Source organism: Lepus europaeus, chromosome 11 (genome assembly GCF_033115175.1).
Source record: "Lepus europaeus isolate LE1 chromosome 11, mLepTim1.pri, whole genome shotgun sequence".
In the NCBI taxonomy this organism is placed as follows: Eukaryota; Metazoa; Chordata; class Mammalia; order Lagomorpha; family Leporidae; genus Lepus; species Lepus europaeus.
In genome coordinates, this window is record NC_084837.1 from 110,424,910 (window position 1) to 110,450,360 (window position 25,451).

General features: G+C 56.9%; 1 protein-coding gene across 1 annotated transcript in view; it reads right to left on the reverse strand.

Moving 5' to 3' along the window:
• Positions 1 to 25,451, reverse strand: part of TBC1D2B (TBC1 domain family member 2B) — a 64,457-nt gene that overhangs the window by 33,006 nt on the left and 6,000 nt on the right. Inside the window, exon 2 of the mRNA XM_062206365.1 lies at positions 8,778 to 8,934. Coding sequence (XP_062062349.1) covers positions 8,778 to 8,916 — 139 coding nt within the window. The 5' untranslated portion in view covers positions 8,917 to 8,934. The remainder of the gene's footprint in view (positions 1 to 8,777; positions 8,935 to 25,451) is intronic.

Below are 25,451 nucleotides of genomic sequence, written 5' to 3' on the forward strand. Positions count from 1 at the left end.
ACCCACTTGGCAGACCTGGAGGAAGCTCCTGGCTCCTGGCTTCAAATCAGCCCAGTTCTGGCTGTTGTGGCTATTTGGGGAGTGAATCAGCAGATGGAAGACCTTTCTCTCTGTCTCTCCCTCTCCCTGTCTGTAACTCTGCCTCTCAAATAAAACCCTAAAAAATAAAATCTAGAAGTGGCCCTGGTGTTCTGAAGCCATTCTCATCCACAGTGGATGTGTTTCCCACAGCAAGGCTGACATGTGTCAAACCACCGGGGATCAGCAGCCTGGTTTGGGGGGAGGGAGTGACAAGAGCCTGGATTTCCCCTGGGGAAACGTGGGGGACACCTGTGGCAAAAAGTCTACTCCCCTGCATGGGACAATTTCCAGGGCAAGCAGTCAGGTAGAAAAGGCAAAAAGCAGAATTCACCAGGCTTCCTGCGGGGCACAGCAGAGCACTGGCAAACGCTGCCACTGAGGAGTGAGCCTGCACACCACACAGCAGCTCTGCAGTCACAAAGACCCTGCACAGAGAGCACGCGGGCATTTACTTCAGAATAGCAACATTTTGTTACTTAGTAAGTACATCGTAATGCTTGCTACAAGTAACACAGCCTTTGTTTCAAAATCACAAAACCCCAGTGGGTGTGAGCACCAAGTCCCAGAATCCCTGTGGAATCGCCTACCACGTGGAGTTAGGTAACAGTATGAAATCCCCCACAATAAAAAGTGACTTTAAAACAACAGTTTTGACAAGCATGTTTCCAGTTACGAGTACTTTTACTGGACACAACCTCCGTGAGAATTCGGTGTGCAATCTCAGCTTTTACAAAAGCAGCCCCGCTCTGGCAACACCAACCACCACGCTCTCTGAAAGTCAGTGTCTAACCCCTCAGCACACCGTGGGAGTCCCCGAGGGCACGTGTCCCCACAAGGGCTGCTGAGCACCGTGTAGGAGAGCAGAGCCCCGAGCTCCAGGCAGCCCAGGATCTCAGAAGCCAATCCATGTCCGGAACGGGGGCGCCTTCTGACGCCTGCGCTTTGTGGGCAGCAACTCACGTGACCTCGGTCAGTGCGGGAAAGGCTCTCAGAACACACGGAGGAAGTACACGGGTGGCATGAGGGAGTGACCGCTGTGTATCCCTCAGGCAGACCTGGCTCTGGCCACGGGAGCCCACGCGGATTACAGAAAAGTTCTAACTACGACAAGCAAGAGGGCGTGTGGGAGACAGGAGGATCGTGGGCTTGCTAACGGTCACAAGCCTGAGCTGAGGGGCAGGAGGCTGCAACACTACACGTGTTTGCTGCTGTGGTTCCAATCGAGCCGTGTACGGAGCACCGAGCACTGAGAGCCAACAACCAGCACGGCAGACTGCCCTGAAGAACAAGCGGCCGAACGTGAGCACGGCGCCCGGAGGTCACAGCGCTGTCTGCAACGCCCACATCCCGCACAGTCCTGGCTGCTCTGCTTCCGATCCAGCTCCCTGCTAACGCATCCGGGAAGGCAGTGTAAGATGGCCCAAGGCCTTGGGGCCCCTGCCACCCACGTGGTAGACCTGGATGGAGTCCCAGGGTCCTGGCTTCAGCCTGGCCCAGCCCTGGCTATCGCAGGCATTGGGGAATAAATCAGTGGATAGAAGATCTCAGTTTCTCTTTCTCTGTTCCTTTTTCTGTGTCATTCTGCCTTTCAAGGAGATAAAATATAAAATAATAATAATAATAATAAACATTTAAAAAACAGGAAATGCCAGGCCCCCGGTCACCACAGAAGCTGTCTGTGGGCCTTGGGGGTTGAGGAGGCCACTGAGGGAGAGGAGAAAGGGTGTCCCCCGAGCTTCAACCACAGCAGTGCCTCTCTTAACTCCATGTAAGAGGTCCCTTTAAGATTTCATTTGGAAAATGGGTTCCAGTAAACAGACGGAAGAAGCTGCAGCACCACGAACGCAGCCCAGCCCGTGTGGGGAGCCTGAGCAGCGCCTGGAATGCACCCACAGTGCAGGGGCCGGAAGAGGGGACTGTGCCTCTCGGAGCAGGACACGGGGCCTGCGACGGGGCAGGCGTGCACTGACTGCGAGCACGTGCGTCAGCCCACGGGCTCACAGGCACAGAGGTGGCTCCAACGCCTTTGGCTCACAGGCAGTAAAACTGATGCACAGACCCCACAGGCTGGGCTCTGCAGACCCTTGGCGGGCAAAGCGCCACAGTTCTAAGCCAAGCCAGGAAGTGCACACAAGAAGGGGTGACTGCCAAGTGCAGCCTCGCCTTCCTGTGTGGGCTGGGGGCAGGGAGGGGCTGTCCCAAACTGTCACCAGCAAAACCTCAGAGCTGGTGGCAGCCCTCAGCCCATCCTGGAAACCCTCTGAGAGGGGCTCACAGGCCGGGGGGCTGGAGACCAGGGAAGGACACGTAGGAGAAACAGCCTTTAAAAGTGATACTGTGGCTCGAGAAACAGGCAGGCGCTGCAAAAAGGTCCTGAGAAGTTCAGTTTGGTGCAAAAAGTATTTGAGGGGCCGGCGCTGTGGCACTGTGGGCGAGCCTCTGCCTGCGGCACTGGCATCCCGCCTGGGCACCAGTTCGAGTCCTGGCTGCTCCTCTTCTGACCCAGCTTCCTGCTAATGTGCCTGGGAAAGCAGTGGAGGATGGCCCAACTGCTCGGGCCCCTGCACCCACATGGGAGACCAGAAGCTCCGATCAGCCCAGCTCCGCATGTTGCAGCCATCTGGGGAGCGATCCAGCAGGTGGAAGATCTCTTTCTCTCTCTCTCTCTCTTTCTCTGTATCTCTGCCTCTCAAATAAATAAATAAATAAATCTTTTAAAAAATTTGAAATCCATGTACATGCAGGGTCTTCAAAAAGTTCATGAAAAAATTATTGCATAAATTTCAAAAATTTTTGCATTAAAATAACTGAGGGGCCAGCACTGTGGTACAATGGGTAAAGCTGCCACCTGCAGTGCCGTCATCCCATATGGGCACTGGTTCGAGCCCCAGCTGCTCCACTTCCAATCCAGCTCTCTGCTGTGGACTGGGAAAGCAGCAGAAGATGGCCCTAGTCCTTGGGCCCCTGCTCCCACATAGAAAGACCTGGAGGAAGCTCCTAGTTCCTGGCTTCGGATCGGCACAGCTCCATCAGCCAATTGGGGAGTGAACCAGTGGATGGAAGACCTGTCTCTCTCTGTAACTCTGACTTTCAAATGAATAATTAAATCTTTAAAAATAAATAAATAAAATAAACTGAGCTCTTGAATCCATTTTCCCATGAACTTCTTTGAAGTATCCTTTTAGTTCCCAGCTTAACAAGTTTTTGTCGTCACTGAAGAACAGCTATTTTTGTCTGGGTTTTGAAAAGCCTCTTGAAACTGAATTTATGAAAAGCAAGCTGCTAGCCCCTCCTCCGTGCATGTCCCACGCTGACTCGGGGAAATCACAGCTAGGACTGGCCAGTCCTCAAGGACTGAGAGAGCACGGGTGGACGTTCGTGATTGGGTCCCCTGCCCTGCAGCATCGGGGGGGATGGGAGGTCTGAGCCTGGGGGCTGCTGGCGCCTGGCCCGTCTCTGTTCTGTTAAGACATTTTCCGATGCCTAAGCAGCAACTTGGAGGGGACGCTTTGTGAGTTCTCATGGCTGTAGGTTCCAGCACAGCCTGGGCCCCTCTCCGGCTCACCGCCATCCAGGAGCCCTTCACTGGCCAGCTGTACATGTTCCCACCAGGACTGCTGGAGCCTTCCTCTCATATGCTCTCTGATCACCACCTCACTAGGCCCAGCTGCTCCACCAGCAACCTCTGCGGACAGGAGGTTCCCCTAAAACCCGGCCCACAAGGAGAGGAGAAAGAGCCCAGGCAGGGGCTGCCGTGTGCCCGTGTGCGAGCAGGAGTGTGCGAGCCCTGCTGGCAGCCGCAGACAGGTGGCCCAGCCTGGAAAAGCCTCCTCTCCTCCCCCAGACTGCGCAGGCACGGTGAGGAGCAGGTACCTCCTGAGTGAGGACGCGGTGTGCATCTCGGCACCGACAAGGAGAGGCCCTGGCCATGGGCTTCCCGGCACCCCGGCACCCCAGCAGGGCCAGCTGGCCAAGACACCAATCATGAGAACTAGACCTCTGTCTGCCTCACTCACAGATGCACACCCAACCCCCAACTCAACACACACCAGCAAAATGACTGAGCAAATAAAAAAGACACCGGCACACATGGCAGGAGAGGCTTCTGGGCCCGGGGAAGCAGGATGGGAGGCCACAGAGGCCCCTGCAGAGCTCAGCGAGGCCGCAGGAGGCTCCCCCCACACTGAGCAGAGCTGCAACCCCACCACACGGCTTCCCCGCCCACACACACGCCACCCCCGCCCTGCCCCTTCTCAGCCTGGCTTCTGCAGTGCCTTCCAACCACAGGGCTCCAGAGTACCTTGTTCCCTGATGTCCTCAAGGTGCCCGAAGTTCCTCTCCCACACCACGCTGGTGATCACCAGCAAAGGGCACTACGGAGGCAAGGCCGAGTCTCACCCCTCCCGTGGTTCCCCTCCTGCAGAGAGGAGTCACACAAACTGCCGAGGACTCCAAGGGCAGGCTGCGCGCACACGGCTGCTAGGAGGGCAGCGCTAACCTCCGCCATGCAGGAGGAAGCGTGCGGTCACGGCTTTCTGCAAGCGACGCCTCCGTGTTCAAACAGGTGCCACTGTGGTCACGAGCGCCGGCGTCCTCCGGAACCCTGGGGGAGTCCTACAGAGAGCAAGGTCTTGCAGCCCCAGATCGCTCTCGTGTTGGGGAACGAGGTCGACAGATTTCAGCGTGGCAGCTTCCAGAGGCCGGCAGGCGGGACAGGTGGACTACGCACAGTCACCCACCCACTTTGCAACCCTGAGTGACGGTAGGAGACTGCAAACTCCCATCGCGCATGCAACAGGTCTCTTACTCTGAACACAGGAATTTTAGAAAAAAAAAAAAAAAAAGAAAGAAAGAAAGAAAGCAGGCCGTTATGTGACAATGCCAGCTCCCTAACCAATGCTCATTTCAGCTCTTTCTTTCTTACAGCACTGAAATGGCCAAGAAGCACAGTCTCAGCTAATGGTGCGTATGTTTTGACACAGGTGCCGCTCCCGGGACAGCCACCACACGTAGGAACTAGTCAGTGTACTCTGAGGACAGAGAGCAGAAAGTCAGGCACAGGAATGGACATGCGGCACAGCACTGAAGACCCCCGTGGAGCACCCACACCCTGCAGGGGTTCAACTCCAGGCTCCTGCCAAGGTGCACCCTGGGAGGCAGCAGTGATGGCTCAAGTAGTCGGGCCCCTGCCACCCATGGGAGACCTGGAGCCGTGGGCTCCTGGCCCAGCCCCAGATGCAGGCACTTGGGAATGAGCCAGCAGAGAAGATCTCTCTGTCCCTCTGTCTCTCTGCCTTAACAAAAAAATCCTTAAAAATAAATAAACAAATATATAAAAAGGGCACAGGTGAGTAGCTTCCCCAGTCATGAACTGCCCAGAGAGAACTACCTCTAAGCGCCTATTAGGTCTCCTGCTAATTATAGTCAAACAGAATCTTGACCCCCTGAAAACAGTTATCATAATATCCATACAGGCATGTGCACACGCACATACCCTCTCAGTGCCCATGCATACAGGCATATACACACCCTCAGTACCTATGGGGGCTGGTCCCAGGACCGCCCCCACCATGGACCAAACTCTGCAGACACTGCATCCCTTACATAAAATGCATGCTACTGACAGGCAGCCTGCACCACGCTTTCTTTTTTTCTTTTATTTTTTTAATTTTTGACAGGCAGAGTGGACAGTGAGAGAGAGAGACAGAGAGAAAGGTCTTCCTTTTTCTGTTGGTTCACCCTCCAATGGCCGCTGCGGCCGGCGCACCGTGCTGATCTGAAGCCAGGAGCCAGGTGCTTCTCCTGGTCTCCCATGCGGGTGCAGGGCCCAAGCACTTGGGCCATCCTCCACTGCACTCCCGGGCCACAGCAGAGAGCTGGCCTGGAAGAGGGGCAACCGGGACAGAATCCGGCGCCCCGACTGGGACTAGAACCTGGTGTGCTGGCGCCGCTAGGCGGAGGATTAGCCTGTTGAGCCACAGCGCCGGCCTGTCTCTGTTACTTATGATATCCAACACTGTAAACCCTGTACACAGAGTTGTACGTTTTATTGTTCAGTAAAGGTAAAGGAAAAGTCTGTATTCAGTAGAGACCAAACTGTTTTTCCCCAATATTTTTGATCCAAGGTTGGATGAATCCACAGGTGGGGATCACACAGACAGGGAGGGCCATGTACACGTGTGTGTGTGTGTGTATACATATGTGTGTATCTTTACCCTGAACAAAGTAGTGTCCTGTCTGAGCCCCACCACCCCAGGCCACAGCCCCCTGTGCCAGAGAACAAGTGGTGCACTCAGAGTCCCACACCCAGTAAACGTCAAGACTTCAGGCCAGGGGGCTGGTGCTGCGGTGTAGTGGATGAAGCCGCCGCCTGCAGTGCCAGCATCCCAAATGGGCGCTGGTTCGAGGACCGGCTGCTCCACTTCCAATCCAGCTCTCTGCTATGGCCTGGGAAAGCTGTAGAAGATGGCCCTCGGGGTTCCCTCCACCACACTGAGCTGCCTGCCAAGGTATCCACAGGGCTACCGGTGGGAAATGCCGTCCCCTTGCTGACTTTAGATACTGACGGGTCACGTCTGTTAGAGCACAGATGAACAGGCAAGGAACGTTCCAAAGAGCAAGGCAACTAGGAGACAGGAGGAGGAGCTTCATCGTCTGCCGTAACTCAGTCATGCCAACACTCACCTCCAGTTCTTCCCACACCTGGCCTGGCTGGACGGGGCTGAGTGCTACCTGCAGGCTCTGGAAACTTCAGAGGGAAGGGGAGGTGAGCCTAGTGGTTAGGACACTCACACCCACCCCTCAGTGCTTGGGTTCAGCTCCTGACTCCTGTTTCCCAACACAGACCCTGGGAGGCGGTGGAAGTCACTGCTTCCTCCACCCTTGTGCGAGATCTGAATTGAGTTCCTGAGTCCTGGCTGCTGCAGGCATCTGGGGAACCAGCAAATGGGCCGGGCTCTCTCCCTCTCCCTCTCCAATAAACTTACGACAACGCACATCTCAGAGCACTGTCACAGAATGAAACACGCTCGCGCGCTCTTTCCCCAATCTGCCCTCTGATGAGTAAACCAGAGGTGAGGATGCCTTGTTCCTCCACTCCCTCCGTAAGCGCCTTGACCTCCGACTGAGTGCTGAACAGCGCCCAGTGCCCAGTTTCACTCTTTGCTCCTGGAGGACACCTAAGACCCGGAGAATCTAAAGGCGCAGCCATCTCAAAGGCACTCAGACCACTGCTCCTGGGATAACGTCCTGGCTCTGCCGCCCACGCTGCCCACCAGGCTCCGACTCTCCTGCCTCAACTCCCTTCCTCTCCTTCCAGGCTGCTTCCTGGCTGTCACGTCCTCAGGGAAACCCCAGCTCTGCTCAGCCCAGCGGTGACCTGTGGTGCCCTGGACTCCTTCCCCGGTGCTGACCCCAGTGCCTTCACACAGCTGCCTTGCTCCCTGAGGGGAGGCCCAAGCCCATCACTGCAGCCTGCTTGCTGAGTCCACCAGTCCCTGCCGAGGGCCACAAACTGCATCTCAGCCTCAAGCCCAAAGGAAGAGACGTGACCACAGACTCCGGACATCTTCCCCAGCCCCTCACATGGGGCTAATAAGGGCGAGGACCACCCTCCTCTCAGGGCGGCGTCTCTGTGCTGTGTCTGCAGAAGAGACTGGGGCACATGGAGCGCCTTCCATGCCAGAGGCAGGAGCGCCCTCCCCAAGGCTGCTGCTTCCCGACTGGGCTTCCAGCCGCTCCCAGGGCCCAGCGACACCGAGTCTCCAACTCTGGGTGAGCAGTCAACAGTGAGCGGACGCCGAAGCTGTGCAGCGGGGCTCGGACAAGAGAACGGGGGCTAAGTTCTCGGTGCACTGAGAGGTCGGGATACCCTGCACATGACGTGAGACGTACAGAGACCTCTCGCTGGCCAGGGCCTTAACCTGCTCAACGCACTGTGACAGCAGCAACACGGCTGGCAGACCTGGGAAGTCAGGGAAGGCGTCTGTTTCTGGAACAAATCCGCCACACACGTGCAGCCCCTCCCAGGGGTGGCAGCCCCGTGATGTGCCGAGCAGAAGGCCCAGCCCTCCACACCCAAGTGTCAGAGTCAAGCCTACAGGGTGGATGTGGCCAGCACGGGGTGGCGGCTGGGCCCTAGGAGCCCGTCATTCTCTGGACCTGCTCCTCCTCTAGTCTGAGGGCCACCTCCCCCTGCCCCCCAAACAGCCCAGCCCTGAGGCGTGGAGGGGGGTGAGCCCTGGGGCGTGGAGGGGCGGGTCCCGCCATGCTGCTCTTGCTAGAGCACTCGATACAACTGAGCGGGCAGTCACGCCCAGGAGTCAGGACAACGGCTCCGAGAAGCACTGCGGAGTCCCCGTCGAGGGTCCCCCCACAACGGACACACAGGTGTGAGGGCTGCATCCCCGGGTCCGTGGAAAGCAGGCAGGCCAGGGTCAGGACCCAGTTCACCTGTCTCAGCAAGTGCCGACCCGGTCATAAAACCTCTCCGCTCTGCTGGGCAGGGGCCTTGCTGGGCCCGAGGTCCCCACCAGGCCTGACCGTGGCTCTCGCCTGCAGCACCACTGACAACGGGAAGCTGCCCGCCCGGTAGGGATTCTCCCTGAAACTTCCTTCTGAATCCGTTGTCACCCACTGCCGAGGCGACGGGCTAGGTCGAGTCCCCTCCGTGTGGGGCTCACCTGTGCGGGGCTCACCTGTGTTGTCTCTGGCCACCAGGCCCTTGGGGAACTCGCCCCCGGCCGCTGGGGAGGAGCGGCTGTCCCACTTGGCCGCGTCCAGGCTGTTGCAATACTCCCATCTCTTCTGCTGGAGCTCCTGCAACCAGTAGGTCATGAGCTGCCGGTTAGGAGCCTGGGAAGAGGGAGGGAACACATCACGGCCACCCATGAGTGAAGAATTTTTAAAAAGCCCCAAACAAACAAAAACTATGTCTCGTGAGCACCTTGCCACGTGAGGATGACGAAGGCCGTCTCAGTGAGAGAGGCCGGGCAGCGTTGCTCTCCAGAGCTGGCCGAGCACGTGGCAGTTCTAACTGGGATAGTGAGTCCAGCTAGCGAGACACCTTCCACGCACGCTGTGGTACCGATACACGGCAGGTCTCCCGCCCCGAGTCCCGGGAGGGTGGCCAACCCGCCACACTCCACTTCGAACGGCTCGCATCTCCACCTAAAGACACCCATCTCGGGCAGGTAAGGCTGACGTTCTCGCCAGACCACACCAGGTAATGACAATGACAACGGAACCCTCGGCCTCCAAGATAGCGCCGAGAAACGGAAGGCACACCTATCACAACGGGGATGTTTCTCAGCACTGCTGGCACCAGGTCAGGACCTCCTACGTGGCTGGTAGGAATACAAGAGAACAGTTTGGGGGCCAGTGCTGTGGCATAGTGGGCTAAGCCTTTGCCTGTGGCACTGGCATCCCATATGGGCACTGGTTCAGGTCCTAGCTACTCCTCTTCCAATCTAGCTTTCTGCTATGGCCTGGGAAAGCAGTAGAAGATGGCCCAAGCGCTTGGGCCCCTGCACCTGCATAAGAGACCTTGAGGAAGCTCCTAGCTCCTGGCTTCGGATCGGCCCAGCTCCAGCCATTGAGACCATTTGGGGAGTAGACCAACAGATGGAAGACCTCTCTTTCTCTCCCTCTGTCTGTAACTCTACTTCTCAAGTAAATAAATCTTTTTTTTGACAGGCAGAGTTAGGCAGTGAGAGAGAGGGAAAGGTCTTCCTTCTGATGGTTCACCCGCCCAAATGGCTGCTACGGCCGGCGCTGTGCCAATCCAAAGCCAGGAGTCAGGTGCTTCTCCTGGTCTCCCATGCAGGTGCAGGGCCGAAGCACTTGGGCCATCCTCCACTGCCTTCCTGGGTCACAGCAGAGAGCTGGACTGGAAGAGGAGCAACTGGGACAGAACCGGCACCCCGACCGGGACTAGAACCTGGGGTGCCGGCGCCGCAGGCGGAGGATTAGCCTAGTGAGCTGTGGCGTCGGCCTCAAGTAAATAAATCTTAAAAAAAACCGGCTTGGCAGTTCCTAATGGAGCTCAACACCCACCTGCCAAGTAACCCAGCAAACCCACTCCTGCGTATGTGCCCAAGAGGAACAAAAATACGCATTCACAGAAACCATCTACATAAGGCTTTATTCGTAACTGCTCCAAACCGCAAACCACCCCAGATGCACCCCATCTGGTGCCTGACCCACAGAATGTGGCACGTCCACACAGCAAGCCGTGACTCTGTAACAAAATGGACAAAACACCCACACGACACTGGTGACGACAGTGCTCCCTGCTAAGTGACGGAAGCCACGCCCCAAAGGCTACAGCCCCGTTTACGTAACACCTTGAAAAGCCACATTAGAAAGGAAATAGCCTGTGGCAGCCAGGGCATGGGGTAAGGGTGACACAAGAGACTGTGGGGTGATGGGCTGCTGTGTGCCCGACATGGCGGCGGATCCACAGTCTACACATTGACCCACAGAGTGTCTGCCTCACAGAGCAACTCCACAATGGATTCATCGATCAAACAACCAACCCCCCAGGTGTGGGAAACCCCAGGCAGTGAACCTAGCTGTGAACACGCCAGGCAGCAGGTGTGGGTCACAGGTCTCCAGGCTGCTGACCCCTCCTCCCCCAAGCTACGGGGTCTCCAGGGGAGGAAGGTGGCCATGGCACCACTGTGAGAACCTCACAACACTGGGGCCGGTGGGCCAGCAGACAGCGCAGAAAACTGCTCCGGGGGCCTGACAGCAAGTGACAGCCTAGAGCCCCCCGGCCACCAGCCAGGACATGATCTCCAGGTGCTGGGGCTCCACCCTGGGGCCTTTTCAGCGACACCTGCACAGCCACCCACTCTGGGATCTCTGAGTATTCCCATGAAGTTCTTCCGCTCTCAGCCAAGCCAGTACTTCCTTCACTCCTTCAGCCAAGGTTAACTGAGCACCTGGGCCCTGCCTGGCGTGCGAGGACAAGCCGGCCGCAGGTTCCAGGCGCATTCAGTGCTGTGACACAGGGCAAAGAGGTGGCAGGGCTGGCGTGAGGGAAAAGGGCCAAGGCACCAAAGCTTAGGCCAGCTGCCAGCAGCAGGTGCAAAGCCTCAAAGGATTGGCCTAATGTCTGTCTGTCTGTCTCCAACACAGAGACGCCAAGATGCCTGTGTCCCTCCAGCACGCAGCTCAGCGCTGGGCACGTCGCAGGTCTGCAGTGAATACGGAAATGAAAGAGCAAACGCACAAACAGCTGATCAGGAGGGGATGCAGGAGCTTCGTGTTGAAGGGGACGCAGGCAGTGGCCAGAAAGAAAAATGGGAAAGAAGAGGCGGGCTCCAGGCGGCCGAAGAGCATGTTGGGGGCTGGTGCTGTGATGTAACGGGTAGAGCTGCCGCCTGCAGTGCCGGCATCCCATATGGGCGCCAGTTCAAGTCCTGGCTGCTCCACTTCCGATCCAGTTCTCTGCTCTGGCCTGGGAAAGCAGTAGAGGATGGCCCAAGTCCTTGGGCCCCTGTACCCACATGGGAGACCCAGAATGGCTCCTTCAGATGGGCTCAGCTCCGGCTGTTATGACCATTTGGGGAATGAATCAGTGGATAGAAGACACCTCCCCTCTCTCCCTCCCTGCCTCCTTCTCTTTCTCCCTCTCTCTCTCTTTCCCTCTCTCTCTGCCTCCCTGTAACTCTGCCTTTCAAATAAAATAAATAAATCTTAAAAAAAAAAAGAGAGAGAGAGAGCACGTGGAAAGCAAGACAGGGGGCCCGTGGCAGGGACTGGGGTACGGCAGGGACCAGGCCATGTCACTGCCGATGGACGATGTCACGGGAGACGATGAGGGGTGGTTTAGGAGTGGGGACATGGGCTCAGACCCAGAAGCCGTGAGCCCACTGGAGAGACCCACGAACGGCAGCCCTTAGTATGGGCAGTGGGCTGGCTGTGGGGTGGAGGGCGGAGCTGTCCCAGGAAGGCAAAGAGAAGGAGCACATTGCAGCAGGAGGGCGGAAGGGAGCCACAGGGCAAGTCGGGGACTGCGAGACACAACCACAGCTAAAACCAGGGCCCAGAGCCCGCTGCGTCCCCCCACTCCTCCCACAGAAGGCAGACAGAGGCCCAGGGAGGGAAGTGACCGCCCAGGTCACCCAGCAGTCCATGGCACTGCCACCCCCGCCTGCCACACTCAACTTGGAGGGGAAGCGTGAGTGCACACATACACGTGTGTGCACGTGTGTGCACATGTGTGGATGTCCTGGTCCCAGCCCAGGGAGACCAGCACAGCGGTGAGCAGAGCCCCCGGGCACCTTCTGCCCAGCCGGGACTCCACCCGCTCACCTCCTGCCTCACACAGCGGCTGCCCCACGGGCAGAGCCCTCACTAACCTCTCTGGCTGCGTCCCAGAGTGCTGGCACCAACAAATTCGGCTGCTTCTTAAAAAAAGAAAAAAAAAAAAAAAAGAAAAATTCTCCCTTTCAATCTCTGAGGATTAAATCCAAAAGGGAACAATAAGTAACCTCTAATCATCGCTCACGAAATTCCTGGGGCAGGAAAGCTTTTAGGTCACATGACAAGCATCAGGGTGTAGACATCTGGTCTACAAGGCAGACAAACCCACCTCGAGAAACGGATTAACTGGGGCTCGGCTGCCATTCAAAGAACCTGACCTCGACCCCATGCAGCTGGGGAAAGGGAGCCGGGGGGACCTCACGCTGGGGAGGCAGAACAGCGCCCAAAGGTCTGCCCCTCAGGCGGGGGAACCGAGAGACAGAAACGCAACGATTAAAGCGGAGCGCAGCAGGCAGCAGAAACCCAGGAGGCCCCTGCATCTTCTACTCGTGTGTTATTTTTATTTTATTGTAAAGATTCATTTACTTGAAAGACAGAGTTACAGAGAAGCAGAGGGAGAGAGAGAGAGAGAGAGAGAGAGCGAGCACTTCCATCCGATGGTTCATTCCCCAAATGGTCACCAACGGCGGGAGCTGAGCTGATCCAAAGCCAGGAGCCAGAAGCTTCTCTCATACAGGTGCAGGGGACCAAGGGCTCAGGGCATCCTCTCTCTACTGCTTTCCCAGGCCATAGCAGAAAGCTGGGTTGGAAAAGGAGCAGCCAGGACTCAAACCAGTGCCCATACGGGATGCTGGCGCTGCAGGTGCTTTACCCGGTATACCACAGCACCAGCCCCCTATTTTTTATATTGTTAAGGACTTTTTATTTATTTGAAAGTCAGCGTTTTAGGGAGACAGAGATCTTCCATCCACTGGTTCACTCCCCAGATGGCTGGGTCTGGACAAAGCCAGGAGCCAGGAGCTTCCTTCAGGTCTCCCACATGGGTGGCACTTGAGTCATCTTCTGGTTTCCCAGGTGCGTTAGCTGGGAGCTGGATTGGAAGTGGAGCAGCCAAGACTTGAATCGGTGCCCACATGGGAGCTGGCTAGTACCACAAAGCCAGCCCCCTACTTGGTATGTTTTTAACAGAAGCCTAATTTCTTCCTGGCCCTGCCCAGTCCTAAGTACATGTTAAATGACAAACACATCTCTTCACAGCCCCAGTCCCAATAAAACTACTCTGGATCTGCCCCAGCCACTCAGCACAACAGCCACTAGACACGTGTGGCTGAGCCCACGAAACATGGCCACGGCCTCGTAAGGAAATATTTTAGAATACCTTATGATATATTATTACAATTAATTAATATGGCTATTAACTTTACCCATTTAATGTGGCGATTTGAACATTTAAAGGTACAGATGTGTGGGGCCCCATGTTGTGGCACAGTGGGTTTGAGCCGGGACTTGAAGCGGAGCCATATGGGATGCCAACACTGCAGGCTGAGGCTTAGTCCACGACACCGCATTGCCAGCCACGTTCAAATTTGACTCATGACTTAATAGACTAATGGAATAAATAAAAACCATTAAGTTACTGGAAGAAAATGCCTGTATAATGAAACGCATTCCTGCCTCTTTTTACCTCCCATAACCACAGCTGCTTCGATTTCTACCCAACTTTAAAGACAGGGAAGGAGGGGCCGGGGCTGTGGTGTGCTGGGTAGACTCTGCCTGCAGTGCCTGCATCCCATATGGGCGCCGGTTCAAGTCCCAGATGCTCTACTTCTGATCCAGCTCTCTGCTGTGGCCTGGGAAAGCAGCAGAAGATGGTCCAAGTCCTTGGGTCCCTGCACCCTCATGGGAGACCTGGGAGAAGCTCCTGGTTCCTGGCTTCCGATTGGCGCAGCTCTGGCTATTGCAACCAATTGAGGAGTGAACCACCGGGTGGAACACCTCTCTGTTTCTCTGCCTCTCTTTCTCTCTCTCTGTATAACTCTTTCAAATAAATAAATAAATAAATATTTTTAAAAAAATAAAGACAGGGAAGGGATGGCCAGGCTGACAAGTGAGCCAGCGGCACAGCAGAAACCCACAGGGCAGGCGCTGGTAGAGGCCTCCGGGGCAGCTAGCGCCGGGGGCTCCCACCCAGATGGCGAGCACCAGGGACAAGGAGACAAAGCACCCCGACACGAGCCAGCCCTGCCCTGAAAGCAGGAGGCGCAGCGTGTGCTCCCCGGGCCAGGCTGCAGGCGGCACTCACTTCCGAACCGAGGCAGGAAGCCCCTCTGCCTGACATCTCTCTCCTCCCGGAGATCTAATTATAGATGGAGCCCTGCAGATCCGTTTCCTCAACCCACAAAGCGAGCAGGCAGAGAAAGCACCCGTGTGTCTAAAACACCACAAAGAAAAGCGAGCAACAACGACAAACCCAAACAGCTCGCAAGGCCAGGAGCAGCAGGCAGGGCTTCACACAGCGCGCGGCACAGGCCGTCCCCTCCACCCGGCCTGGGGCCAGCCCACTGCTCTGCTGAGCCCCCATGCTTCTCCAGTATTTTCACGTTCACTTTTTATTTATTTTCAGAGCAAGAGACAGAGAGAGAATTTCAACCACTAGCTCATTCCCCAAATCCCACAACAGCCAGGGCTGGGCTGGGCCAAAGCTAAAAGCCAGGAGCTCCATCCAGGTCTCTAACTCGGGTGGCAGGGGCCCAAGTACTGGAGCCGTCACTGCCTCCCAGGGTGCACAGCGGGAGAAAACTGGATCCGAAGCATAGTCGGCAGCACTCAAAAAAGCACTCCGACATGAGACACAGGCAATGCAAGTGCAGGCGCAACCTGCTGTACTACAACACCCACCCGTTGTTACTACCATTGCCATTGCCATTGCCATTGCCATTACTATCACTATTACTATCATGTTCCCTATTGGAGCAGAGAGACACACAGAGGCAACACCCACCCACTGGTTCATTCCCCAGGTGCCTGCAACAACCAGTGCAGGAGCCAGGAGCTCAATCTGGGTCTCCCACATAGGAGGCGGAAACCGGGTCACATGATCCACGGCGGCTGCCTCCCAGGTTCTGCGTTAGCAGGAGGCTGGGGTCAGGAGCTGGAGCCGGGAATCCAACCCAGGCACTCTGCTACGGGATGCAAGTATGTAACCACCAGGTAAAAAAACGCCTACTCCATTTTCCATTTATTAACAAAATTTTAATGTACCTTAGACTTTTATTTGAAATAACGCCCCCACATAAGCTATAGAGAATTTGGAAAACAGAGAAAATGCACATAACCACATCACCAGAATTATCCTTTAGCAACACTCTGATGTACTTCCTTCCAAACATTTCTTGACCCATCAACATACATATCCACCTACTCCATAAAACTGGAATGAAACTGCAGCCTCTTCCATAATCTCAATTTGCACAGTAGGAACAGTCACCAATTAAACATGCACGGCACTTAGATTTTGTACACACTTGCATTTCACCCCCGCAACAATTTCCCCTGCTGGCCCTCAGACCCTCGATCCATGGGTTCAAATCCCTGCTCTGCCACTCGACGGCTACTTGTCCAGGCCTCGACTCCTCTCTGACAAAGGAGAAATCCAATGGGGGTCGCTTGCTGGTGCCATCGTGAGGACTCAACGTGTCGGCATCCGCGAGGCTCAGAGAGTGCTGGGGGCGGGAGGCTTTGACCCGGCAGTGAAGGCCTCGGTTAAGCCCCCACCTCCTGCCACAGAGGGCCTGGGTTCCACCAGTGTAGACCCTCCTGCCGCAGAGGGCCTGGGTTCCACCAGTGTAGACCCTCCTGCCGCAGAGGGCCTGGGTTCCACCAGTGTAGACCCTCCTGCCGCAGAGGGCCTGGCTTCCACCAGTGTAGACCCTCCTGCCGCAGAGGGCCTGGCTTCCACCAGTGTAGACCCTCCTGCCGCAGAGGGCCTGGCTTCCACCAGTGTAGACCCTCCTGCCGCAGAGGGCCTGGCTTCCACCAGTGTAGACCCTCCTGCCGCAGAGGGCCTGGCTTCCACCAGTGTAGACCCTCCTGCCGCAGAGGGCCTGGCTTCCACCAGTGTAGACCCTTCGAGGCAACACTGACGGCTCAGGTCCCGGCCACCACACGGGAGAGCCGGATTGTGTTCCCAGCTTTGGCCTGCCCTAGTCCCAGCTGTTGCAGGCATTTGGGGAGCGAACCCTGGGTGGGGAGTTCTGTCTGTCCCTCTGTCTCGCTATTCTTTTTTTTTTTTTTTTTTTTTTTTGACAGGCAGAGTGGATAGTGAGAGAGAGACAGAGAGAAAGGCTTTCCTTTTTGCCGTTGGTTCACCCTCCAATGGCCACTATGGCTGGTGCACCGCGCTGATCCAAAGCCAGGAGCCAGGTGCTTCTCCTGGTCTCCCATGCGGGTGCAGGGCCCAAGCACTTGGGCCATCCTCCACTGCACTCCCGGGCCACAGCAGAGAGCTGGCCTGGAAGAGGGGCAATCGGGACAGAATCCGGCGCCCCAACCGGGACTAGAACCCGGTGTGGCGGCGCAGCAAGGCGGAGGATTAGCCTGTTAAGCCACGGCGCCGGCCCCTCTGTCTCTCAAATAAATAAGTACATTTTTTTAAAAAGAGAGCTTGGCACACTGTAAGGACCCCGTGAGTATCACCACCACAATGACCAGAGAGCTCACAGCCGCCAGCTGGCGGTCACAGTTCAGCCTTGGTCTGTGTGACTTTCTGTCAAGGGGAAGACGAGTTGAGGACAAAAACCTCTTTTCAGCATTTCAGCAGGAACCGGAAGTTCCTACAAGGTCTCCCTACAATACTGCCACGCTGATGACCCGAACAGCCAAAGCTCACTTGGAAACCCAGTGCAGAAGGGGTCTGGACGTCGAGTCTGGGGGCCCCCACGGTGTCACTGGACTGTGAGAGGGTGACTATTAAGAGTAGGTCCTGCAAAGCCATAACTGAAGTCACAAAAGAGCCACAATAAGGGTACACAGAGGGGCTCAGTCTGGAGCCTCACAGAACACGAGTCCAACCGCATGGATGGCGTTACCCCAGTGTGTTTCTGAAAAAGATGCCAACAGCTACTCATAATGAAGGAATTCGTGCTTCGGAAACTTGAGGAAGTATTTCTGGATTTCCAAGAAATGTCTAAAGCAATTCTCTCATAAAGCAATAAAAATCCCAAGACTACCACGACCATCCTGACAATGCAAAATAAACTTCAGATGGAAAATGGACGGCAACCCCAACTCTGGCAAATAACTTTAGGTTCCAAATTTTCCTTTGACTGTTTCAAAATCACAAGCCTGGAAATGATCCCCAGGGATCTGGCTCAGCATCGTGAAAATATGTCTTTTTTCCCTGGGAAGGTTTCAAAGTCTCCACTTTCAACCCACCGAGAGTGTGGGAAGGCAAAGCCCTCCCGGTCCCCTGGGAGACCGAATGCGATCTGGAAGACTGTCGGCGTCATGCCACACCCCTAAAGCAGTCACCTGAACCCCCATCTTTGTAACGCGTCCATGTGTTGGAGAGGCAGAGCGAGCGTGCGCTCCCATCTGCTGGTTCACTCCCCAGATGCCCACAGCAGACGGCGCCAGGACCCAGGAACCAGGAGTCAATCCAGGTCTCCCAGGAGGGGGACTCAATTACATGAGCTCTCCCGGCTGCCTCCCAGAGTCTGCACTGGCAGGAGCCAGAGCAAGGATTGGGCCCAGGAACTAACCATTAGGCTAGATGCCCACCCCACTATCGCCTTTCAGTGGCTGAGCCCACGCCCAAGCCCACGATCCTGGAGTCCGAGTGGAGCTGGGGGCCCTTCCTGGGAAGGCCACGCTCCCCGCCTCTCGGAGGTGGCACTGAGGGCCCCTGCCACCACCAGTGCTCAAGCACCCCTTTTAAAACCAAACACCCCGAGAGAAAGGCTGTTTCTTTAGGCCTTCAGGGAGCTTCTTTGCCAGTGGTTAACTGTTTTATAGAAGTTAGCAACTAAGGAGAAAGGACTAGGAGGGGAGAGCCCCACACGGTACAAAGGAAGTGAGGGGAGGCGGCCAGACAGAGGGCCAAGGAGAGGGCCACCCACCAGGGGAGGCAAGGACAAGGCCGGCTCCGGGCCTGTAGTCCACACGCCCTCAGCTCAGAGAGAGGGAATACGCGGCCTGCAAGTGTCCCCAGGCCTCTGTCCCTGTGGCTCCCTAGCAGCACCACGCTGCTCGATCCAGAAGTAAAACGCCTGTGGTGCCACTCCACCTGTGTGGTGGCCCTGGAGTCACACACCACCGTGTCACTCTCGCCTGATGTTTAACGTGAAGTGTTGGGAACTGGGCTGGGAGGTCTGCACCTCCCAGGTCCACCTAGCAGAGATCTGGGGGCAGGCTGGTCCCAGGAGCCTGCCCCCCGAGCCGGGGGAGGCGTGCGGATTCCCAGGATTCTCATAAGGATGAGCTGGCGTCTCGGGGGAGTGTCAGGTGGGCCCCCACTGCCGGGGTCTTGAAAAGTGCAAGAAAAATGCAGAGTATGAAAAACCCACGCATGGTTTTCAAAAAAGAATTCCTGCAGCAAAGTCAGCTCCTACTAACTTACTGCGACAAGAATGAACAGGATCCAGCTGGATGCACCAAGAGGGATGAGAGCCCCAGGGAGAACAACGTGAATTCTGCTAAGACAGACACAGGAAGAAGCAGCAGATCGACGGTGAAGGCTGGGTGGAAGCGTGGTGCAGCCACTGCCACTCTGTGAGATGTCTACGGGCACAACGTCCCGGAGAAATCAGCAGGTCACAAACGGACAACTCCTCTTAGGAGGTGATGATCGGATGCGTGGAGAAAAGTTAGTTTTGTCTGGGCCCTAACGGAAGAGAACTGATGACTGACAGCAGCCAGGACATCCAGCACCAGGGATGTCCCAGCTGGCTCAGCGGACACAGTTCTGGCGGAGCAAACTCTGCACTCAGCGGGCGCCAGAACTGTTGCACCCAGACCAGCTTCAGACGACAGCAGTGCTCTCAATGCAACTTCCAAAAAGTGGGATCAGGAGAGGGAGCACTGGGGCCGGCGCTGTGGCACAGCAGCTAAAGCTGCTGCTTGCAATGCCGACATTCAACATGGGCGCTGGTTCGAGACCCGGCTGCCCCACTTCCATTCCAGCTCTCTGCTATGGCCTGGGAAAGCAGTGGAAGTTGGCCCAAGTCCTTGGGCCCTGCATCTATGTGGGAGACCCGGAAGAAGCTCCTGGCTCCTGGCTTCAGACTGGCTCAGCTCCAACCTTTGCAGCCATTTGGTGAGTGAACCAGCAGATGGAAGATGACTCTGTCTCTCCCTCTCTCTCTGTAACTCTGTCTTTCAAATAAATAAATCTTAAAATGAAAAAATTTGGGGGGCTGGTGCAGGTAAAGCCACCACCTACAGTGCTGGCATTCCATGTGGGCGTTGGTTCGAGTCCCGGCTGCTCCACTTCCCATCCAGCTCTCTGCTATGGCCTGGGAAAGCAGTAGAAGATGGCCCAAGTCCTTGGGCCCCTGCACCTGCGTGGGAGACCTGGAGGAAGCTCCTGGCTCCGGATCGATGCAGCTCTGGCCACTGCAGCCATTGAGGAGTGAACCAGAGGATGGGAGGCCCCTCCCCCTCCTCCCCCTCCCCCTCCCCCTCCCCTCTATATGTAACTCTGACTTTCAAACAAATAAACAAATCTTTAAAAAATAAAATAAATATAAATTTTTTAAAACTCTGAAGCATCTCTTCTAGAAGAGAATTATTGACGGGAGGCGAAACCTGGCTTTCCCAGAACCATCGTAAGACAGAGCACAATCAAGGCAATGTTCTGCTACCTAGAGGAGGGAGGGGCCCCACAAGGGTCCCTGCACCAGTGCCTAGGGAGGCTCACGATTTCCCCGGGGCCAGGGAGCTACAGCTTCCGACACGGGAGTGTTCTGAGAGTCACTCAGAGCTGTGGCTGAAGACCGCCCAGGGAACGCCTCCCTGGAGCCCTGCTCCTCCCGCAGCGTCCGGTGGGAAGTCAGCAGGCACCCACCTCATGGTCCCGACTTGGCTCCTCCCAACTCTCTTCTCTTTCCTGATACTAAAAAAAAATCTTTGCAAACAGGCACTTTAGTCTAGCATTTAAGACAGCCACATCCTACACTGGAGCGCCTGGGTTCAAGTCCCGGCTCTGCCCGCAGGCTGCAACTCCCTGCTAAGGTGCACGCTGGGAGGCGGCAGGGGAGGCTCAGGTACTTGGATTCCCACCACCCACAAGAGATGCCCGAACTGAGCTCCTGGCTTCCGCCTGGCGCAGCCCTAACTCCGGCAGGCATCTGGTGAACGAACCAGAGATGGGAGGTCTCTGTTTCCCCCTCTCTCTCTTTCTGCCTTTCAATTAATAAAATAAAAACTCACCCTCTCAGGAACCCTGAAGATGCCAGGCAATGCTGCTGCCCTCCAGTGCTTCCCCCCAGTGCCCACGCGCACCCCCAGCATGTGGTCTCTGCCAGCCTCTAAAATCAGCATGGCGGGGGGCGGGGGGGACACTTCACGGCTCACAGAGAATCTGCCCCACACCGCTGCCCCCGAGCATAGAAACTCCGAATGCAAAGAAGACACGGCTGCTGCAAACCACAGAGGAGGAGGCTCGCGCTTCACGGCCCACAGACGGCTCGGTGGTTCCAGTCCACCTAGCCAGCCTCTGTGCGATGGGGGCAGGGGCCTCCCCTTCAGTGCAAGAACAGCCATCCGGGCCCGGAGGACAGCACCACGGCTCTAGGAGAGGCCACGGCAGCTGTGCGGGTAGGCACGTGCATCCTGAGCCCTATCCCATCACCCCGCGGTGGTGCCCCACGCTCCACCTGTGACCACACCCGGGAGGCGTCTCCCACACTGCATTCGAGCGCCACGGTTTCGAGGGCGCTGCCTCCCGTCAAAGGGCAAAGACGGAAGCAGGTTGGCCTGGCAGGCCAGCCAGCGGGGACAGGGCACCGAGACAGCTGCAGGAGCTGCCATAAGGCTACGGCTCACAGCGCGCTCCCTTCTGGGGCCCGAGGGCAGGGCTCCCAGAGCGGAGAGCAAACACGGGCGTCAGCCGCGGGCCTGTGTCCCTCTGCCAGCGCCTGCACCTGGGAAGAGGCGGCCTTGGCAGAGGGACGCCAGGCTCTCCCCACGAGTCACCTCGCTCAGTTCCAGCCTTCCCGCGGCGGACTTCCCACACCGGCACCCAACACAGAACAGTGACGCCCAGGATCTGAGTATCTGTGAGCCACGACCAGGGAAAAGCGCAGGCCTCCCTTCTGCTCAGAGACCCAGACGGACACAGGAAACGGGGCTCATCAAACCGTGGGGTTTACGGTGCTAAGATACTGCTCACGTGTCTGCAGGCACTGAGCCAGAGCCGCCACCAACCGGCTGTGGGACTCAGTGTCTCTGGTGAACTCTCGGTGGCAGAGCAGGCTGACCCCTAGGGCCCCTCCAGCTCTGGCGCCGGACGACAGCACAAGAGAGGCTCACGCAGGCTCCCTGGGGCCACAGGCAGCAGTCGACTCCCGCGAGAAGCCCAGTGGGGCTATGCTTAACCAAGCTGAGGAGGTGAACAGCTGGCTGGCCGTATCACATACACAAAGCCGGCCACCCGGCCTGCAGGCACAGGCTCCCCTGCCCATCAGAGAGCCGGGAAGGGGAAATGAAGACTGGGCTCTCTGCCTAGAAGTAATTCCCATAATCCAAGATCAACATCTCTGATAGCACCGGCCTGCCCCTCCAGTCTGCTGCCAGGCCTGCCAGCCAACACAGGCGGACTCACCGGGGCCTCCACTCTAGGAAGCCCCCTCTGCCCCAGCAGCACCGGCCCCGGGACAGGACTGGGGCCACACAGGATCTCAGCCCTCAAATGCCCACCTCCCAGTGACCTCACAGTCAACCTCCACTGCCCCATGAATGCTGAGCCAATGGGGGAGCGTGCAAGGCCATGCAAACACTGGGGACACACCGGCACACTAGGAGGAGCGACGGCTCTGAGCAGCCACGCTCCTGCAGGTTTTCCTGATACTCGGCCACGCCATCAGTCTCTCTGACCCTGCGGTGCTCCGAGATACTGCGGCAGAGACCATGGGCTTCTGGCCCTGAGCCACGTCCCAATCAGCGTTTTACCTTCAGGATGCCCCACCCCTTCACCCGCCTTGGCAACACACCAGGCCCCACTCAGAAGCACAAACATTCTCAGACCTCTGGCACTCACCTCCCAGAGCTGAGTGCCAGACAAACACTGTCCCTCTCCAAAGTGAGTTTTGGTTGTTTTTTTATTAAAGAGCTCTTGAGGGGCTGGCGCTGTGATGTAGCAGGTATAGCCGCTGCCTGCAGTGCCAGCATCCCATATGGGCACCGGTTCTAGTTCCGGCTGCTCCACTTCTGATCCAACTCTCTCCTATGGCCTGGGAAAGCAGTGGAAGATGGCCCAAGTGTTTGGGCCCCTGCACCCACATGGGAGACCCAAAAGAAACTCCTGGTTCCTGGCTTTGGATCAGCCCAGCTCCGGCTGTTGCGTCCTACTGGAGAGTGAACCAACAGATGGAGGACCTCTCTGTGTGTAACTCTGACTTTCAAATGAGTAAATAAATCTTAAAAAAAAAAAAAAAAAAAAAAAAAAGGCCGGTGCTGCGGCTCAATAGGCTAATCCTCTGCCTTGCGGCGCCGGCACACTGGGTTCTAGTCCCGGCCAGGGCGCTGGATTCTGTCCCGGTTGCCCCTCTTCCAGGCCAGCTCTCTGCTGTGGCCAGGGAGTGCAGTGGAGGAGGGCCCAAGTGCTTGGGCCCTGCACCCCATGGGAGACCAGGAGAAGCACCTGGCTCCTGCCTTCGGATCAGCGCGGTGCGCTGGCTGCAGCACACTGGCCGCGGTGGCATTGGAGGGTGAACCAACGGCAAAGGAAGACCTTTCTCTCTCTCTCTCTCACTGTCCACTCTGCCTGTCAAAAAATAAATAAATAAATAAATCTTAAAAAAAAAAAAACACAACTCCTGAAATCCCTTGATTGTCTCATGGCAAAGTCTCAACATTGTATAACTGTTTCTTAAGTCAATGGAAAATGTTGCTGTTGTATCTGCGGCAAGAAGCAGGCTGCCTAGAACACGGCAGGTGCTGAGAAACGCTCCCTCAATGCACGGACGCCATAAGGCTGCCTTGGCCGTGCAATGAGTGACAGCACCCACCTTCTCCCCCCGCCCTTTCTGCTGTGGGCAGGGCTCAAAGCATTTATTTCACAACAAACATATCCAAACATCCGCCAGGCAGCTGGCATCCCTGCAGGCCATAAAAGCCATGGAGAAACACAGAGGACCCTCTGCCCTCGGGAGCGACACCCTGGGACATGGCGTCAGGACGAGGTGCCCCTCAGGGAACATCCAGACCCTGTAGTCACCGACTCCAGGTTTCCCAAGATGCTTTTGGTCGACAGTGAACACTGCAGGCTCCCCAGGCACCCTCTCACCTCCCGTCCCAGAGAAGGCCTGGCAGTCGGCACACACAGGTGCCTGGGGCGTCCACCCCGAGAGTGCTCCTGGAGGGTATGTGCCAGCCGCTGCTTGGGAGTCTCCCCACTTCACAGCCATCATTTCCATTCTGCATGCGCTCCATGAGAGCGATGAAACTGCAGCACCACTGGACTCCCATCACACCCCTCTGTCCCACCTGGAACCCCCACGCCAGCCTGCCCCCAACAACCTGAGATCATGTCCACACGGCCAGGTCCCCTCTCGTCACAGGGTACCGACTGCTCGCTGTCTGCCCACCCGGAGGATCATGTCCACACGGCCAGGTCCCCTCTCGTCACAGGGTACCGACTGCTCGCTGTCTGCCCACCCGGAGGTGGGAAGATGGCAGGCCAGTGGCTGAGGGGTGCCTGTCCCCTCGAGGAAACCTCTGAGAGATGGGAGCTGCTGCCCCTCGGCCCCTCCCTCCATTTCTCAAGAAACAACCCTCTCCAAAGGGGAAGGAAACAGGCAAGAGGCACACACACGAGAGGAGCGCGTAACATCAAAACTTCCACCCTTAGCCAGCGCCGCGGCTCAATAGGCTAATCCTCCGCCTTGTGGCGCCGGCACACCGGGTTCTAGTCCCGGTCGGGGCACCGGATTCTGTCCCGGTTGCCCCTCTTCCAGGCCAGCTCTCTGCTGTGGCCAGGGAGTGCAGTGGAGGATGGCCCAAGTGCTTGGGCCCTGCACCCCATGGGAGACCAGGAGAAGTACCTGGCTCCTGCCATCAGATCAGCGCGGTGCGCCAGTCGCAGCGCGCCGGCCGCAGCGGCCATTGGAGGGTGAACCAATGGCAAAAAGGAAGACCTTTCTCTCTGTCTCTCTCTCTCACTATCCACTCTGCCTGTCAAAAAAAAAAAAAAAAAAATTAATTAATTAAAAAAAAAAAAAAACAAAACAAAACTTCCACCCTCAATGCCCAGACGAGACCATCCTGGATCACGGCTTAGCGCGAAGACGACCCGTGCTGAACCGTCAGCGCCCACCGTGCTCTGAACGTGAAAGCCACCCGCTGCATTCCAGCTCCCAGGGTGACACACGAAGAGGTGGAGAAGCAGAGAGGAGGGAGCGAGCGGGGTGCGCTCATCACGGAGACTGCGGGAGCTGGTCCGCCCCTCCCACCACAGGGGCGCAGCTGGGACACCCTCTGCAAAGCGGACACGGGAACCTCATCTTGCACTGCGCAGCCTCCAGGCTGCGGGCGCTGGCTGTCCATGTTTATCAGCTGCCCAGCCTCGGGTCCTCCGTTACCACAACCCAAACAGACTGGGAGGAAACAGACAAAAACCTATCGGTCTCTTCGCGGTCTAAAACTCTTCGCTGATTCCTACAGCTCTTAGGAAAAGACCAGGATCCTGCCCAGGCCCAAGTCCTGCAGAGGCCGGCCAGGTCTGCCCTTCCACAGGCATCGTCCCCTGCACCCCTCGGTGCCAGCTGCCACTGCGTCCACACCCAGCCTCCCAGCCAGGGGCCTCTGCCCCAGCCATTTCCTCTCCCTGCAGCCCCCACTTCCCCTCCACTCCCACGGTTCGTACGACTCAGCCTTTACAACAT